The sequence below is a fragment of the Geotrypetes seraphini genome, chromosome 6 (assembly GCF_902459505.1).
Source record: "Geotrypetes seraphini chromosome 6, aGeoSer1.1, whole genome shotgun sequence".
Classification (NCBI taxonomy): domain Eukaryota; kingdom Metazoa; phylum Chordata; class Amphibia; order Gymnophiona; family Dermophiidae; genus Geotrypetes; species Geotrypetes seraphini.
This window is the reverse complement of record NC_047089.1, coordinates 138,553,873-138,571,201: the sequence shown is the minus strand read 5'-3', so window position 1 is coordinate 138,571,201 and position 17,329 is coordinate 138,553,873. Positions and strand designations below refer to the sequence as shown.

The 17,329-nt window shown below is 42.0% G+C and overlaps 1 protein-coding gene across 2 annotated transcripts in view; it reads right to left on the bottom strand.

Moving 5' to 3' along the window:
- The window catches only part of CNGA3 (cyclic nucleotide gated channel subunit alpha 3), an 88,462-nt gene that overhangs the window by 26,696 nt on the left and 44,437 nt on the right, over positions 1-17,329 (bottom strand). For both annotated transcript variants that reach the window (XM_033947547.1, XM_033947548.1), the window contains 2 exons: positions 13,925-14,041; positions 2,076-2,255 (listed from right to left, as the gene is read on the bottom strand). In XM_033947547.1, the coding sequence (XP_033803438.1) occupies positions 2,076-2,255; positions 13,925-14,041 (297 nt within the window). The remainder of the gene's footprint in view (positions 1-2,075; positions 2,256-13,924; positions 14,042-17,329) is intronic.

Sequence of the window (17,329 nt, the reverse complement as noted above, 5' to 3'; positions counted from 1 at the left end):
AAATGAAATATCAAAGATACAGCTTTGAACAGGAAATTGAGAACATCATGATAATATCACAAGAAATAATAACAAAGTAAAAAAGAACAATGCCTCAATATAGTAAACCCATCATATCTTCACCAAATAAATAAAATAAATTATTGTTTTGCAAATATCTCTTGGCCTCAGCCCCAGCACCATGGTGCAAAACATGTCGGGTCATCCTCTCCTGGGTCATATCAGCTATTAAGTTAAGTAGTTTATAGCTTTGAAGTGAATAGAGTATTATAAGATATATTAATCAAAAAGTGAAAAAGAAAAAAAGTTTAAACTCTTTAATAAGATTATCCATAGGTCAGTGATGATGGTCCATGTAATTCTTCACACTGTAAACTTATAAATAGCAGTGGAGTGGTAAGGCTGAGGCCAAGAGATAATTGTAAAACAATAATCTATTCGGAACACTTTGGTGGAATTACGAGGAGTTAAACCAGTTCTGGAATCAGTTTGGTTAAAAATTGACACCATTATTTTGGAGTTATAAGTCAATATATTAAACAACATTACAGCGGGGAGGGCAAAATCAAGCGGAAGGAAGGAAGGAATTTGGTTAATTTAAAGAAATTAAGCAATAAAAAAGAATGGTAGGTTGGCTTTGTCCTTAATTTACGAGGGTCTGTTCTCAAAATGATGAGGGATTCAATATTTCAGCAATAGTAACACCTCTATCTTCAAGAAAAAAATGTAATTGAAGAGGTCATAAAAATACATCAAATGAATACCAAAAGAACATTTCCATGACGAAAATGGGAATCCAAATACAAGAGTTGTAAGGAAGAGATGCCATCAACCAGAATTGGCAGGAGCTGTTGCACTGCTTGGGAAGGACCTTGCTGTTATTAATTTCCCTGACGCAGTGGGGGTACTGTTTAGCCCTGTGAAACACAGGCTGCATCGGATGAATGAAGAGAGGCTATTCATATAAACAGTGGTCTGAACGGGATGAATGAAGAGAGGCTATTCATATAAACAGTGGTCTGAACTTTACTCACTTAGCAAGAAACATAACGCCAAAAAGATAAGTACTAAGAAAAAACTATAAAATATATAAATTGGTTTTACATTTTATGCTTGCATTAGTTTGCCGATTCTGTGCCTTGAACTGAGCTGGGATGTTTTAAATAGTGGAGTTGATACTCCATGAAAAAATAAATTAAAGTTTAGTTAGATTGCTCATAATTAATTTTTAACGATGAAAAGAAGTTCATAAATAAAATAAAATACCTTTAGTGAAAGGGTGGGTTAATAGCCAATGAAGTGAGCAGGAGCAAATGGAGTGTCTCCACAAGATAATCCTATTTGGGTAAAAAAAAAAAAAAAAGCTCCAAATTCTGAGGCATATAACCCAAGTAGGAAAGTTTTTCCAGTCTCATTTCTATGGACACTCAGCAGTAGTTTTTGTGTATTAACTATTCAGTGAATTTGAGAACCACATATATTTTGATTTTTGTGTTGTATGACATCAACCAGGATATGTTCATCAAATGAGTTCTTTATTGTTGTTGTTTTTTTGTCTGGATTCAACACAGCCTATGTTTCAGCACAAAATGCCTTGTTCAAGAGTCAGTCAGTTGTCTTTGACACCCTTGATGATTGTACAATATCTAACATGCAATATTATGTTACAATCTCTGACTTCTCTGCTCAAGACTGCTTCAGTGCACTTGGGGAGCTGGGACTGGTAGGGTTCAGAGGTTGTAACATATTATTGCATATTAGATATTATTGTACAATCATCAAGCATGTCAAAGACGATTGGCTGACTCTTGAAAAGCTGTGCCGAAACACAGGCTGTGTTGAGTCCAGACAAAAATCCAATAAAGAACTCATTTAATGAGCATATCCTGGTTGGTGACATCTCTTCCTCAAGACTCTTGTATTTGGATTCTCATTTTCATCGTGGAGATGTTCTTTTGTATTTGTACACTTCTATTTGCATAAAAAATATATGTAATAATGTCTAAGATAATGTCCCATATGTACAGATATCTAATTTGGAACTTGGCCCCAAGAGCCTGTTGATAATAGCTTACTTTTTCACTCTGCCCCGTGTTTCTGAGTTGGCCAACATGGACTGGGTGTTGCTGTCCCTACTGGACATCTCCTTGAGCTCTGGTCCTCGGAATCGTTCTAAGAAGGAATCTGGACTTTGGTCTTCATGATTCAATTGGCTTGTGGCCCAGGTTCTCAACGTAACAACTAACTGTGATAATCTGGAGGAATGAGAATTGAAGGAGAAGATTGATACTACTAGTAAAGATTAATGATAACTGGCTTCTCTTGAAGCATTAAGCATTGCAATCCGTACTCCACTATTTATAATTTTCCATACCGAGACAGTATGAACTCGGAATCCCTAATCATTCTTACTGTGGGCACATTGGCACTGCCTGCCTGATTTGCCTTACAATATGGGGTTCAGAATTAAAAAAAAAAAATCTAAAAACCCACCTAAATTGGCACTTGGACGATCATAAAGACAGGTCGTTCAAGTGCCAATAATCGAACATGGTTTTAGATATATCTAAAACCAGCTTAAGCCTTTTCTCTGCCTCTGTGCACCCAGAGTGAAAAGGGCATTTTTGGAAGAGTGGGTAAAGTGGGAGATGGGCAAGATGTGGACTGACCTAGACTTAGTCGTCTGGCAACCATAATCGAAAACTTTAACAGGTTACCTACCCGTCCCCCTGCCCCCATAACGATCACGGCATGAAGGATGCCTAGTTACTCCTGCCCAAAGCTGCCACAACCCCTCTCACCCCTGAATGATCACTGGCAGGAGAGATGCACAATCTCTCCTGCCACGATCCCTCGAACCCTCCCACAATATTCCCCAGCAGGAGGGATGTCCAATCCCTCCTGTTGTGATCCCCCGAACCTTCCTTCAATGTTCCCTAGCAGGAAGGATGCCCTCCTGTTACGATCCCCCAAACCTTCCTGAAATGTTCCCCGGCAGGAAGGATACCCAATCTCTCCTGCTGCGATCCCCTGTGAATTTCCCCCCAAGCATCGTGGCAGGAGGGATGCCCCCTCACACCCCCACCCGAAAGTTTGCCCCCCACCCCCACCAGGACCCCATCCGGACCTCCCCAACCTGGTTTAGTTGGCCTGCTGGATGACTCCTGCCTGCGTCCAGATAGCAGGCCCGCCTTTGAAGGAATGGCAGGCCTGCCTCTTCCCAGTGCATCTTGTGATGCACTGGGGAGGGGCCTAAAGGTCTGATTGGCCCAGGTGCTTAAGGCCCCTCCTTATAGGAAAAGCCTTAGGCATCTGGGCCAACTGGAATTTTAGGCCCATCTCTGAGTGCATTCTGGGATGCACTGGGAGTGGCCTAAGATTCCAATTGGCCAGATCCCCTAGGCCCCTCCAATTTTGGGTAGGCCTGAGCTCATTTTGTCTCAGCCTCCACACTCCTGAAGACTTCCTCCAAAGGCAGCCAGAACTCCCTTTTACCAAGTTTGGCAGACTGCAGACATATCCATGAGCCACTGATGACAACATGCATACTTAGCTGTCAGTTGCTCAAGTACACTGCTGCCAACTGCAGAGCCTGGAATCCCCATCAGCTACAGCAAGGGTCAGGGCCAGTGGTAGATATGCTAGGGCCCAGGTTAGAAAACAATGAAGTGGGCCCCCTGCCTACCCTCTGGTCTCTCTATTTGCCGTTATAATCACAGTGACATACCCTCACCAGATTCAGAACAAGGGACCATAAATTAGAAATAAAAATACATAGACAAAAATTGAATTTGGAATCCCAAGAAATTAAACAGCATGTAATGCAGCAGTGGAGAAATAAACAGGGAAATACATTTCCTTGTCTAGTGAACACAATGTTTTTATTTATTTATTTAAAACATTTATCACCCACCTATTCCTAGGCGACATTACAAAAATAGCATACACAGAATAAAATAAACAAGACTTATACAAACATCTTAAATTACAAATGAAAAATTACATCTTAAGAAGCTTTAATTAAATAGATCCTCACAGTACAATTCATCCTAAAACCAGCATTTCCCAACACATCTTTTAATACATTTCCCAAAGCTAACATATTTCAGTCAATAAATTAAAAATAAAATGCTTTTTTCTGTTTGTTGTCTAGACATGCTATTTTTCCATCATGTTGGTTCCAATTTCTCTTTTCTGCTTTCCTGTCTTTCTTCTGCTAATTCTTTTTTAAGTGGCTGCTGTCCATTTGTCTTTTCTCCTCTTTCCTGTCGTGTTCTATTCCCTCACTACACCTCAAGTTTCAGGTTTATTTATAGCTTGATATACCGACCGTCACAAGTATCTGGTCGGTTTACAATAATAAAAATTAAAATATTTAAAATAGCTTAAAAAATAAATTGAAAAAAATAAGGGGGGGAATTGAGGCCAGGGCAAGGACAAAATTAAGACAGGTTAGAGACGAGAGGCGCAGGGGTAGGAGGGAGATTTTAATTACATTGTGTAAATAAAAATAAAAGGAAGGGAAGAGGGAGAGGATAAAACAGGAGGAAAAATGGGATGTCGATTCCTGAAAGCGTTTCTCTATTTATTAGTTTTTATTTTTCCTTTATCTGGTTATTAATTGCAATTTTGATATGCGGTTTTGAATAGAAATGTTTTAAGGTTTGTTTTAAACTTGTTTAGAGAATTTTCACTGCAGAGATGTGGTGGCATTGCATTCCAAAGCGAAGGCGCAATTGCTGAAACAATGGTGTTTCTAGTATAATATAGGTTCTTGATTGAGGGGACTATCAGTAAATTCTGATTAGTGGATCTAAGGGCCCTAGCAGAGGTGTGTGGAATGAGATATTTGTCTAAGAAGGCAGGCAGGTGGGAGGACTTAATTTTGAAGACTAGAAGGAGGATCTTATAAGTTGTTTTGTGAAAGACAGGTAGCCAATGTGACTCTCGAAGAAGTGGGGTAACGTGATCATATTTTTTTGCTTTATAGGTCTTTCCTCCCTTTTTTTTCTTTATAACCACCCTGTTCGTTCATATGTTTCCCATTCTCATCCTTCTTCTTTATACTTTTCAGCTCCTTATCAAATTCTATCTCACTGCGATATTACGTGCCACTCTGCTTGTTTCAAGCCATTTTCAGGTTTTATGCTCAAAGACACATACATTGTTATGCTCATATTTTTATCTTTGTACCCTACATCATCCGGACTACTGAGGAAGGCAGTCTCGCCGAAACATGGACCGTGTAGGGTCCGTCAGGACAATCATACGTGTATTACTAATTCAGACTTTTATTTGTATTTTTATTGTGAAGAGCAAATAAAATCATCTTTCAGGACATCCACATCCACAGTCTGTTGTTTTTATCTTTGGATTGTTTTTCTGTGAATCATTGGGTCTCCTTTTTGAGTTTTTTTTTTTGTGTTGCACCTCTCCTAAATAGTTTCATCATTCCCAGCATCTGTTCCCTCTTTCTTCCCTCCCTGACGGCTTATCTCCCTGTTCCTTTCACTCATTCTCCCCAGCAACTTCCTGTCCCTTTTCTCTTCCCTCCTGTCCCTTTTCCCCATGTTCCAGCATTTCTCCCTTGCCTTTCCCTCCCTTCCATTATCCAGCATCTCTCCTTCAATCTCTTCTACCCCTGGATCTAACATTTCCTTTTTTTTCTCCCTTCTCCTCTCCTGTTCATCTCTCCCATTGATTATCATCTCTCACCCTGGGTAACATCTCCCTATCTGTTCCCTCCACTGGCATATCAAACATCTCTTCCTCTTCCCTTTCTCTCTCTTTCCTTCTCCCTTCCACCCTAGGCTCAAAATCTCTCCTCTCCCATGCAACATTTCTCCTGTCCCCTCAACTGCTATGTCCAACATTTCTCTCTCTCGCCCCCTTCATCCCCATGCAGCATCCCTCTCTCTTGCCCCTCTCCCCGTGCAGCATCTCTCTCATGCCCCTCTTCCCCCACACAACATCTTTCTCTCTCTCTTGCCTCTCTCCCAATGCAGCATCTTTCTCTCTCTCTTGCTCCTCTCCCCATGTAGCATCTTTCTCTCTTGCCCCTCCCCCCATGCAGCATTATTCTTTCTTGTCCCTCTTCCCTGTGCAGCATTTCTCTCACTCACTCCCCCATACAGAATCTTTATCTCTTGCCTCTCTCTCTGTGCAGTATCTTTCTTTGTTGCCCCTCCCCCCTGCAGTATCTTTCTCTTTTGCCCTTTCCCCTGTGCAGTATCTCTAGAAACATAAAAACATGACAGCAGATAAAGGCCAAATGGCCCATCAATTCTGCCCATCTGCAGCATCCATTATCTCCTCATCTCTCTAAGAATAGAAACTTAAAACATGCCTGTAGATAAAGGCCAAATAGCCTATCCAGTCAGGGCTGGATTAATCAATAGGCCCAGTAGGCACGTGCCTAGGGCCCAAAACTGTGAGGGGGGGGGCCGCTGAAGGAGGATGACTCACCTTGCCATCAACGGCAATGGGCCCCCCTCCCGGCATCAATGGCAACGGGCCTCCCCTCCCGGCATCACATGCAACGGGCCCCCCTCCCGGCATTAACCGCAATACAGCCAGATCTGTTACTGGAAGGTCCTGTGCTGACTGCGTTTGCCGGTCCATCCCCCTCCGACGTCACTTCTTCCGGAGCAAGTAAGTGATGCCGGAGGGGGATGGACCAGCAGAAGCAGTCATCGCGGGACCTTCCAGTAACAGATCCGGCTGCACTATGGTTGATGCTGGGAGGGGAGCCCGATGCCGTTGCCGTGGGGGGGGGGGGGGGCATTGCCCTCAGCTGTTATAATGCTGCTTTCGGGCAAAGGAGCTCAGAGAGCAGAGCCGGCAGCAATATTTGTAGGGGGAGAAAGGAGCATGGAAGGGTGGTGGAAGAAGAGAAAGGGAGCAGGGTGGTATGGAAGGGTGGTGGGAAGGATGGTGGGGCAGCGTGAAATGGAAGGGTGGTGGTGGAGGGAGAGAAAGGGGGCAGATGCTGATGGAATTGTGTGCAGGGATAGGGAAGGATACTGCATGGAATTGGGTTGGAGGGAAAGAAAGGGGGCTGATGCTGATGGAAGTGGGGGGAAGGGTGAGGAGAGAGTGAAATGCTAGACCATGGGGGTGTGGGAGAGGGAAGGGAAGAAGAGAGGAGAGAGATGCCAGACCATTGTAGGAGGGAAAGGAATAAGATGAATGCCAGACCAGTGAGGGTGAAGGGAAAGATGGAAGGGGGAGGTATACAATTTCTGGAAATGGCACAAAAGGACAGAAGATGAAAGGAAGATATTGACAAGAAGATGAGGAGAGCAGGAACCAGACAAGACAAAGGTAGAAAAAAATTTCTATTTTATTTTATTTTTTTGCTTTAGGGGACATGCATCGCTGTTTCTGTGGTGTTGCATTGTATACAGATTCCAGCTTCTTGGTGGTTTTATTTAACCTTTATCTACGTATTTGTATTTTATCCCCCCTTTTACAAAACTGTAGAGCATTTTTTTAGCACGGGCCGTGGCTAAAAACCATACTACAGTTTTGTAAAAAGGGGAGAGGTTAGTTTGTGATTACATATTCCATACTAGGTGAAGGTGTTTTCTGTGATCTGTTTGTATAAAAGACATGGTTTTTTGTTAGCGTTGACTAGCCTTGTTTGGCGAAATGCATCAGGCATGGTTCTTGGGAGCACCTTGAATTAATCTGATTTGAATCTCCTTATTTTCTGCCAATCTTCTTTTGTTTCATGTTGGATTCTTTGGTGGACTGCTTGCCTTGTTGTTTCGTTGCAAGTTAACTTACATGGAGTGGAACGTACTAGAGGAGTTACAGATTTGGTTGTTTATACATACATATGGGTTACAGTTGGTTGATGTAGAGTGTGGCAGTTGAGAGGCATCGTAAACTTGGTTATTAATATAGACGTATATTTTGGATAGTATTACTGCTTTACAAATATTTAAACATTGAATATTGGAAAGGGTTCAGAGTTAAAGTTCTGGGTAAGTAGGTGGGAAGCGAAGGAAGGGGGATTTGTTCAGAGATGTTTGGGGGTTGCATAGAAGAAAAACTGTGCACTGGTATGCTAATCTTTGTTTGTTTTGAATTAAAAAAAAGAAAAAAAAGAAATACAAGTGGAAATAAAGAAGTAAATAAGAAAACAGATAGATGGGGTGGGACATGGGTGGGGTAGGGACGTGGCATGGGCAGTGTAGGGGCGTGGCAGGACCAGGGGTCCCAGTGTACTTGTGTGCCTAGGGGTCCTCGAAGAATTAATCCTACCCTGCATCCAGTTTACCCATCTATCTTTCTTTCCCCTTCCCCCCATGCAGCACCTTTCTTCCCCATGTAGTATCTCTTTCTCTTGCCTTTCTCCCCATGTAGCATTTCTCTCTCTTTCTCACCTCTCCCCCGTGCAGCATCTCTCTTTCCCTTGCCTCTCTTCCCCGTGCAGCATCTCTTTCTCTTGCCTCTCTCCCCCCATGCAGCATTTCTCTCTCTTTCTCACCTCTCCCTCCCCCATGTAGCATCTCTCTCTTCCTCTCTTGCCCTCTGTGTTGCCTTTCTTTTCCTCCCCAAGCCCAACAATATTCCCTCTTTTCCCTTCCTCTCTTTCATTCCAGCTGTTCCTTAACACCCCTGGTCTAGATCCACTACCCCTGCCTGCTGGCAAGGGGAGAAGGTCTGTTGCCTTGCATCTCCCTCTCTTCTTGCCATATAAAAGTTTTTCTTCATAAGGGCAGCAGTAACAGTGATTCCTATTTGCCTTTCACAACTGATCCCAAAGCCTTTGGTCTGTCACATCCTGCCCCTCTCTGACACAACTTTCTATTTCAGCCTCGGTGGAATGCAGCAGATGGAAGGCTTTAGGGTCAGCCATGGGCAGCGAATAGGAATCACTGCTGCTGCCCTTTTGAAAATAAACTTGTTAAAGGAGGGAGAGAGGGAGATGCAAAGCTAAGAATCTTCCCCCCTTGCCGGCTGTCAGGTGTGACAGACTGGGTGGGCCCAGGCTAGGGTTACCATATGGCTCCAGAAAAAAGAGGATGGATTGAGACCTCTGGGTTTTACTTCCATTGCTTTCAGGCTCACCCATGGCAATGCCCCTGCTTCTTCCATCTAATGGTCAATCTTGGCTCTCAAGAACTGCACCTGGAAATTTAGTTACTCTTCTGAGCCTTGATGCAGCACAGAGATAGGAAAACTTCCTCAAAATCTCTATGGCCATCATTTATCTGAACCTTGTACCTCCTGGCCCTAGGACCACACTCCTAAGAGTCCAGCATTCACTCCACAAACTCTAGTTGCTCTCATTGAAGGACATAGAGCAATGGTCTCAAATGTGTGGCCCAAGGACCACATGAGGCCCCTGAAGTCCTCCACTGTGGCCCTCAAACAGTTGGCTGAAACATTTCAAATCATGTAAATATATTAATTCAGTCATTTATGGTATTTGCCACTGTTGACAATCCAAAATGAAGAGTTTTTAAAATATATCCTTGAAGTGTTGTATAATCAATATTAATATTAGTTTTTTTTAAATGTGTAATACCTAATCTGATAAAACAAGTCAAGGCAGTTTACAAAATGGGACAAGGAACTGAAACCTTTTTTATAGAGTTCCATGTCTTTCAATCATTTTTGAAAGCAACTGAAGACACATTTGTTTGCAAATTAATCAATTTTCTTTAGATTATATTATTTGTTAAATTTTGTAAATCGCATCAAACTTATCGGTTATGTGGTATAGAAATGACTTGTTCTGTTCTGAAATTTTTTGGTGGCCCTCAGAGCTTTCTTGCGTTCATATTTCAGTTCTTTACATAAACAATAAACCCCAATGGTTCACCGCGGAGATCTCGCACCTCATTAAGGAGAAGAAAAAAGCGTTTCTCTCCTACAAGCGCACGGAGAAAAGAGAGGCAAAGGTAGAATATAGGACCAGGTCTACAGCGGTCAATAAGGCAGCTAGGGAGGCAAAACTTCGAGTGGAAGAAATTCTGGCAAAAAACATTAAAAAGGGGGACAAATCCTTCTTCAGGTATATTAGTGACAGAAAAAGGAACACAGGCGGGATAGTACGCCTTAGAAGACCGGACGGAAGTTACGTGGAAACAGATTCCGATAAAGCCGAACTACTGAATGAATGCTTCTGCTCAGTTTTCACCTGTGAGGCACCGGGACACGGTCCGCAGTTGAAGGCAACACAAAGCACAGAAGACCCGTTTCAGAATTTTGAGTTCACACCAGGTGAAGTTTACAGTGAGCTGGCAAGACTCAAGGTGAACAAAGCCATGGGACCAGACAATTTGCACCCAAGAGTGCTCAGAGAATTGAGCGATGTCCTGGCGAAACCATTGGCTGAGCTATTCAATCTCTCCCTAAGTAAGGGGAAAGTTCCCCTGGACTGGAAATTAGCTAATGTCGTTCCTCTGCATAAAAAGGGTTGCAGGGCAGAGGCTGTGAATTATAGACTGGTGAGTCTCACATCAATAGTGTGCAAACTCATGGAAACACTAATTAAAAGCAAATTGGACACGATCTTGAATGAAGAGAATCTTCGGGATCCCAGTCAGCATGGATTCACCAAGGGTAGGACCTGCCAATCCAATCTCAACAGCTTCTTTGACTGGGTAACAAGAAAGTTGGACTTGGGAGAGTCTTTGGATGTCGTGTACCTGGACTTCAGTAAAGCTTTTGAGAGCTAAGCAAGATGGAATCGATGGGGTTAGGAGAGACACTAACTGCATGGGTCAATGATTGGCTGAGTGGCAGACTTCAGAGGGTGGTGGTTAATGGTACCCTCTCTAAAACATCGGAGGTGACCAGTGGAGTGCCGCAGGGCTCGGTCCTGGGTCCACTCCTTTTCAACATATTCATAGGGGATCTGACTCAAGGGCTTCAAGGTAAAATAACACTATTCGCCGATGACGCCAAACTATGTAATATAGTAAGTGAATGCAGTTTACAGAATTATATGGCGCAGGACCTGCTTACATTGGAAAGTTGGTCCTCAACCTGGCAGCTAGGCTCCAATGCTAAGAAATGTAAGGTCATGCACCTCGGAAGCGGAAATCCATGCAGGACATACTTCTTGAACGGAGAAACTTTAACTAGGACTTCAGCAGAACGAGATTTAGGAGTAATCATCAGTGCAGACATGAAAACTGCCAATCAAGTGGAGAAGGCTTCATCTAAGGCAAGGCAGATATTGGGTTGTATCAATAGAAGTTTCGTCAGCCGAAAGCCTGAAGTCATAATGCCGTTGTACAGGGCCATGGTGAGACCTCATCTGGAGTACTATGTGCAATTCTGGAGGCCACATTACAGTAAAGATGTGCGCAGAATTAAATCAGTTCAGCGGACGGCCACCAGGATGATCTCGGAGCTCAAGGGTCTCTCGTACAAAGAGAGACTGAACAAATTGCAGCTCTACACTCTTGAGGAACGTAGGGAGAGGGGAGACATGATCGAAACATTTAAGTACCTCACGGGACGTGTCGAAGTGGAAGATGATGATTTTCTTTCTCAAGGGACCCTCGGCCACAAGAGGGCATCCGCTCAAACTCGGGGGTGGAAAATTTCATGGCGACACCAGAAAGTATTTTTTCACAGAGAGAGTGGTTGATCATTGGAACAAGCTTCCAGTGCAGGTGATCGAGGCAGACAGCGTGCCAGACTTTAAGAATAAATGGGATACCCATGTGGGATCCCTACGAGGGTCAAGATAAGGAAATTGGGTCATTAGGGCATAGACAGGGGGTGGGTAAGCAGAGTGGGCAGACTTGATGGGCTGTAGCCCTTTTCTGTCGTCATCTTCTATGTTTCTATGTTTACATAAAAAGGATGGAGACCATTGGCATAGATTGACAAACATCTCTTTTTTTCCTTTGCCCATGACTGATTTGGTATTTGGTACCCAACTTCCAGAAATCAGTATATTGCACTATTGAACGTATACACTATGGTTTTTGGGTTTTTTAAAATTCTTTATTAATTTTCTAAACTTCAAAAGTGCAAAACACAAATATATATCATATAATAAGTTAATAAAAGCATATTTAACTTACAAATATGCATAACCAACCATTTTCTCCCCCCCCCCCACCCAATGATTATTCAATAAAACACAGAAACATAGACTATCCCAATAACTTTACCCTATTCAGATTAAAAATATCCTCCCACCCTCCTCCCACCCCAGGTGGACATACTCAAAAATCAAAATACCCCACACCCTTTCCTGGATGTGTATGAAAATAAACCAAAACTGGCTCATAATCAAAGACCTACTATAATGAGGTAATATATGATGTCAACGGCCCAAACCAGCTTAAATAAATTACTGTGCCTGAAACTATCGGCATTCATTTTTTCATATCTATAGCTGGAGCACAAATTTGCCCACCAGAAAGGAAAATTTAGGCGGTCATAGTTCTTCCAATTTCGGGTTACCATCTGCATGGCTATCCCGGTCATGATAAGAAAAAGGCGGCATTTATAACGATCCATAGGGGGTTTAACATGTAATAACATTCCACATATGACCGCCTCATACGTCAGTGGAACTGATGATTCCAATATGTTGTTAATCGTACCCCATATTGACCTCCAAAAGTTAAGTATCAAAGGACACTATGTTAAAATATGAGCATACATTCCCCGGAATAATTTTCACAATGGAAGTGCGTGATTGCTTTCATTTTGAAAATTCATCCATACCGCACAAGGAAAAAGTATGGGCATTCAAATGGCACATGTGCTTGGTTATAGAATTGTTCCCACTCACAATTTATTATTATTTCTCCCACCTTGAAGTCAGCAAGGCAACCCTGAGTTGTCTGGTTAACATAAACATAAGGCCCATATAAACTTCAGAATGGAGTTCTTTATTTTAGCCAGTAGAGGTCACTGGAGGGCAACATTTGAAGGTTCTTCTAGTAGTGGTTCTCAAATTCTTTATACCTGTTCTAAGTCTTTCATTGGACCAACAAAGAGAAGAAAATCCAAGAGATTTTTAAGATCATAAAGACCTCATCTTCACAAGCATATATTTTAATACTTGATACAAAGAACAAAGATTTATCTAAGACATATACAGTTACTAGGTTTATCCTCATGAGCCATGACTACTCCCTCTCTATCAACCCCAAACAACCTGAGAGTTGGAATATTTATTTATTTGTTTATTTAAAAAATTTCAATTCCACTTATAAACTACTGGTAAGTGGATTACAATATTAATGAGGTCTTCATACACTGCCATTTGTTCATTGGATCAGTCCACAACTTAACATGTGGATATCATGCTGATTACATTTTGAAAATCAAACCGAACATAATAGCACATTAGATAATAAATCTAGAGCCTTATTTTAAAAAATACTTTTCCAAAGACACAAAATGCAAAACAAGATTTTAAATATGCAAATAGAAATCTATATTCTCAAAAACATTTTTGCTATATTTAATATAAATTTTTATAGTCTAATGTAAGAAAATTAGAACTAGCTGAGTTTGCTTTAATTATTTAGGGCATTCTTGTTACAAGCAGAAATCCAATCACAGAATGTTAAGAAAACAGAAGAGTAGGGTGCATCTTTGTCTGGTTATCAATCACAATACATAGATTTGGTTTTCCATAGATTCCCAGCACTGTGCTATGGATTTGCTATTTTCTCCTTCCCTTCCCCAACTTCCCATGCCTCATGTCTAGTAAAAAGGATATAGTTGCATGATAATTAGCTGTCTCATTACAAAGGTCAGCTCAGACTAAGGATCTACTTACCTTAATGAGATGATTTCTTGAGTTCATAGGACCTAACATGTTAAGTCATATGTTATAAAAACAGATGTCCTCTCCCATCCTAACAAGTGGACTGCCTCGTGCAAGGCCATTGACCTTAATATGTGAAATGAAGCTGCATGCATCTGTTACCTGGCCAGTGCTCCCCTGCCTGTGAAAGAACTCCTGCGCGATTCTGTCAAACCTTTCGTTTCCATGGAAACTACTTGCTGTAGCTCTGAAGAAGTGTCCTCACACACTGAGCGGGTCCTGCAAAACCAGTTTCACAAAGCAGAAAACAGCCATTTGGTTCAATTTACATTGGCGCAGCTGTTTATCAAACTATGTCACACCGCACATAAGCTATCTGGTCATGAATTTTGCAGTTGTCGCTACTGCTACTCCTCCTTCTGATAAGGGCAAGGTTCTCTCAAAAATACACATACACCATCATTTGTACAAAGTTCAAAAAGGGTCATCGTGGCATTGGTAGCCAGTTTAAGGCCTACCTCGAATGGGAAATTTCCAAACTTTGATGTGGGGTTCAGTCCATCTCATTATTGTCTAGATCAGGCATGTCCAAGTCCATTGTATACAAATCTCTGTCATGCATATTCATTAGAGAGATTTTGAAATTTTTGACTGGTTTGGGCCTCTGAGAACTGAACTTAGACAAGCCTAGTCTAGATAGAGCCTATCAGGATTTTATTTTTGGACTCGCCATTCTTCAAGACCTGTTACTAAGGAGTACAGCCCAGCAACCTCCTGTTGGTGGCCCATTTACCTGGATTTTCCCTGTTGTGATCTTTTCACATTAAAAAAAATAAATAAATAAAAACAACCAAAAACCCCCAAAACTATATATATATAAAATAGAAAATGAGTATCCCAAAACAAAAAGATATTTTGGGGAAACAAAACAAAAGCCAACATTTTTCTCTGTTGATTTTGGGTCTTATCCCTTTTTAATAGACTTGTGGGGTATTTATTTTCTTTTGCAGTTTAATTTAGTCCAACAGAAGCTATCCTAACTTGCCCCCCTTTTTACGAAGCCGCATTAGGCTTTTCTATCACCGGCTGTGGCGGTATTAGCTCCGATGCTCATAGGAATTCTATGAGCTTCAGAGCTAATACCACCACAGCTGGTAATAAAAAAGTGTAATGCAGCTTCATAAAAGGGGGCCTTAATTCATGCAGTAGCTATTTGTATATGATTAGTGGCCAAATATACTAACTGCTATCCATAGATCATGGCACTAAATACAAGGATGAGATTTAAATGCTGCCGTTAGCATTTAACCACAGAGTTTGAATATTAATCCATACTGCACAGCTACACCAAACAAACAGAAAAAACGTAGACAGGCATGCCTTCCAGCACACATCTGTAGAAGGAGGTGGTGCTTTTTTTAAAATATTATATAGGGGTCAATGTAATAAGCTGTGTTATCCTTTAGCACTTTGGTTTACTTTCAGTTTTCCTGCACCAACCTTCCTCCTGATGCAGTAAGAATTTTATCACAGATAAGTCCTTAATAAAATCATCATACTAAAGAATAGCATGGACAACATGTCAACCTGCCAAATTGGCAATTGCTCCCGATGTGAAGGTTGTGTACCCCAGAGCACAGGGAAGCCTTCGACCAGAGAACCTCTGTGCTGATAGAACCACTTCCTCCTGGACATGAGGCATCTCATTTTACTGCCATCTTTGAAAATGATAGTGACCAAATCCTAGTGGAGGATTGGAACACACTGCCAGAGGACAGCCAGCCAATAAGGCACTGCTTCCTAATAAGGGAGACTATAAGAATAATGAAACCAAAAGGAATACTCTCGATGTCCAGTTAGGAGCCTGCTGCCTGGCACGGTGCCTTAAAAATGCAATTTTGAAGAACGCTGTGTACTGAAAGATGTCTTTCAGTTCACAGTGTTTTTCAAAATTGCATTTTTAAGGCACCGTGCCAGGCAGCAGGCTCCTAACTGGACATCGAGGGTACAGTATTCCTTTTGGCTTCATTATTTGCATTCTGGCGCCTTCTACTGGGTTTCTTTCATACACCCCTGAAGAAGGCTACTTTAGCTGAATCATGGACCATGTTGGGGTCAAGTTTGAAAAAGGATTGAAAGATTCTTTGTTATGCCTGCTTTGTTTTATATGTATCATTGATTTATATTGTTCAAATAAATTGATTGTCTTTGAAATCTATTGACTGTGTCCCTTCCCCACTTCTTTTTTGGTTTATAATGGCAATTTTACCACCTCACTATGGTTCTGAAGTTTTCATTTGTCTCATGGCATAAAGGAAATTGTATCATGTACTGTAGATCAACTGCAAAAAGTTAATGAAACTGTTCACATGTGAGTATCTCACAGCAAACTGAGCGTTCAGAAATATTAAACAATTTTTCTGGATATTTAGCTAAAAAATAAAGCTCAACACAACACTGTAGGTGGGCATAGGCATTTTCAATATGACGTCTAAATCCAATTTTGGACATTTTGGGCAAAATGTCCAAAAATCCAGTAGAAAAAAAGGCCATTTTCAAAGCAGAAAAATGTTTCAACATTTTGCTTCACAAATGGCCATTTGCTAGATGTTTTTGAGCTCAGTGTGTCTATATTTTAAGTCCTTTTTTTTGAGGGGGGAGTCCAAGGGAAAAATGCATAAAAGTAAACCATTAAGATATATAGGGAACCAGCATTCTTGGCAGACTGGCCACGCAGACATCTCAGAAGAGCAGTGGGGCACTCTAGGGGGCACTGCAGTGGAATTCACAAAAAATGTCCCTGGTATACATCTCACCATTACCCCTTACCCACCAAAAACCTACTATACCCAACTGTACATCACAACAATAGCCCTTATGTCTACAGGTGTCTCCTATATGTAGCTACATTAGTTTCTGGGTAGGTTTTGGAGGGCTTACATGTTCCACCACAAGTGTACTAGCTAGAGTGGGATAGTGGTGCCCGATTTGTGATTCGAATCAATTCTCTGATTCACTTTGGATGAATCGATTTGAATCGATTTGCTATTGAAGAAAATCGGACTTACCGATTCGTTGGCCCCCTTGCTACTGCCGCTTTTGCCTGTCCAGGGAGGAGAGGAGAGAGCCTTGCTGCTGGGAAGGAGAGAGCCTTGCTGCCCTGATCTGCACTAGAGACCCGTTCGGGCTTTCTTTCTGCCACCGGAGTCCTTGCTTCTGATGTAACTTCTGGTTTTGCAAAACCGGAAGTTACATCGAAGCAAGGACGCCGGTGGCAGAGGGAAATTCTGAACGGATCTCTGGTGCAGATCTGCGGCAGCAAGGCTCTCTCCTTCCCGGCAACAAGGCTCTCTCCTCCCTGGCCAGGCAAAAGCAGTGGTAGCGAATGCAATTCACTACCCTGCCGCTACTCTGGACGTCTTCTCTCCATTTGGCCACCCAAGCGGAAACAGGAAGTTTTCACTGAGGGCAGGCTGCAGTGGAAAGAAGACGCAAGGAGTGCTGGCAGGAGAGGATCGCTACTGCCACCGGCAGACCTCTTCCAGACTCTCTATGGGAAAAGTGTGG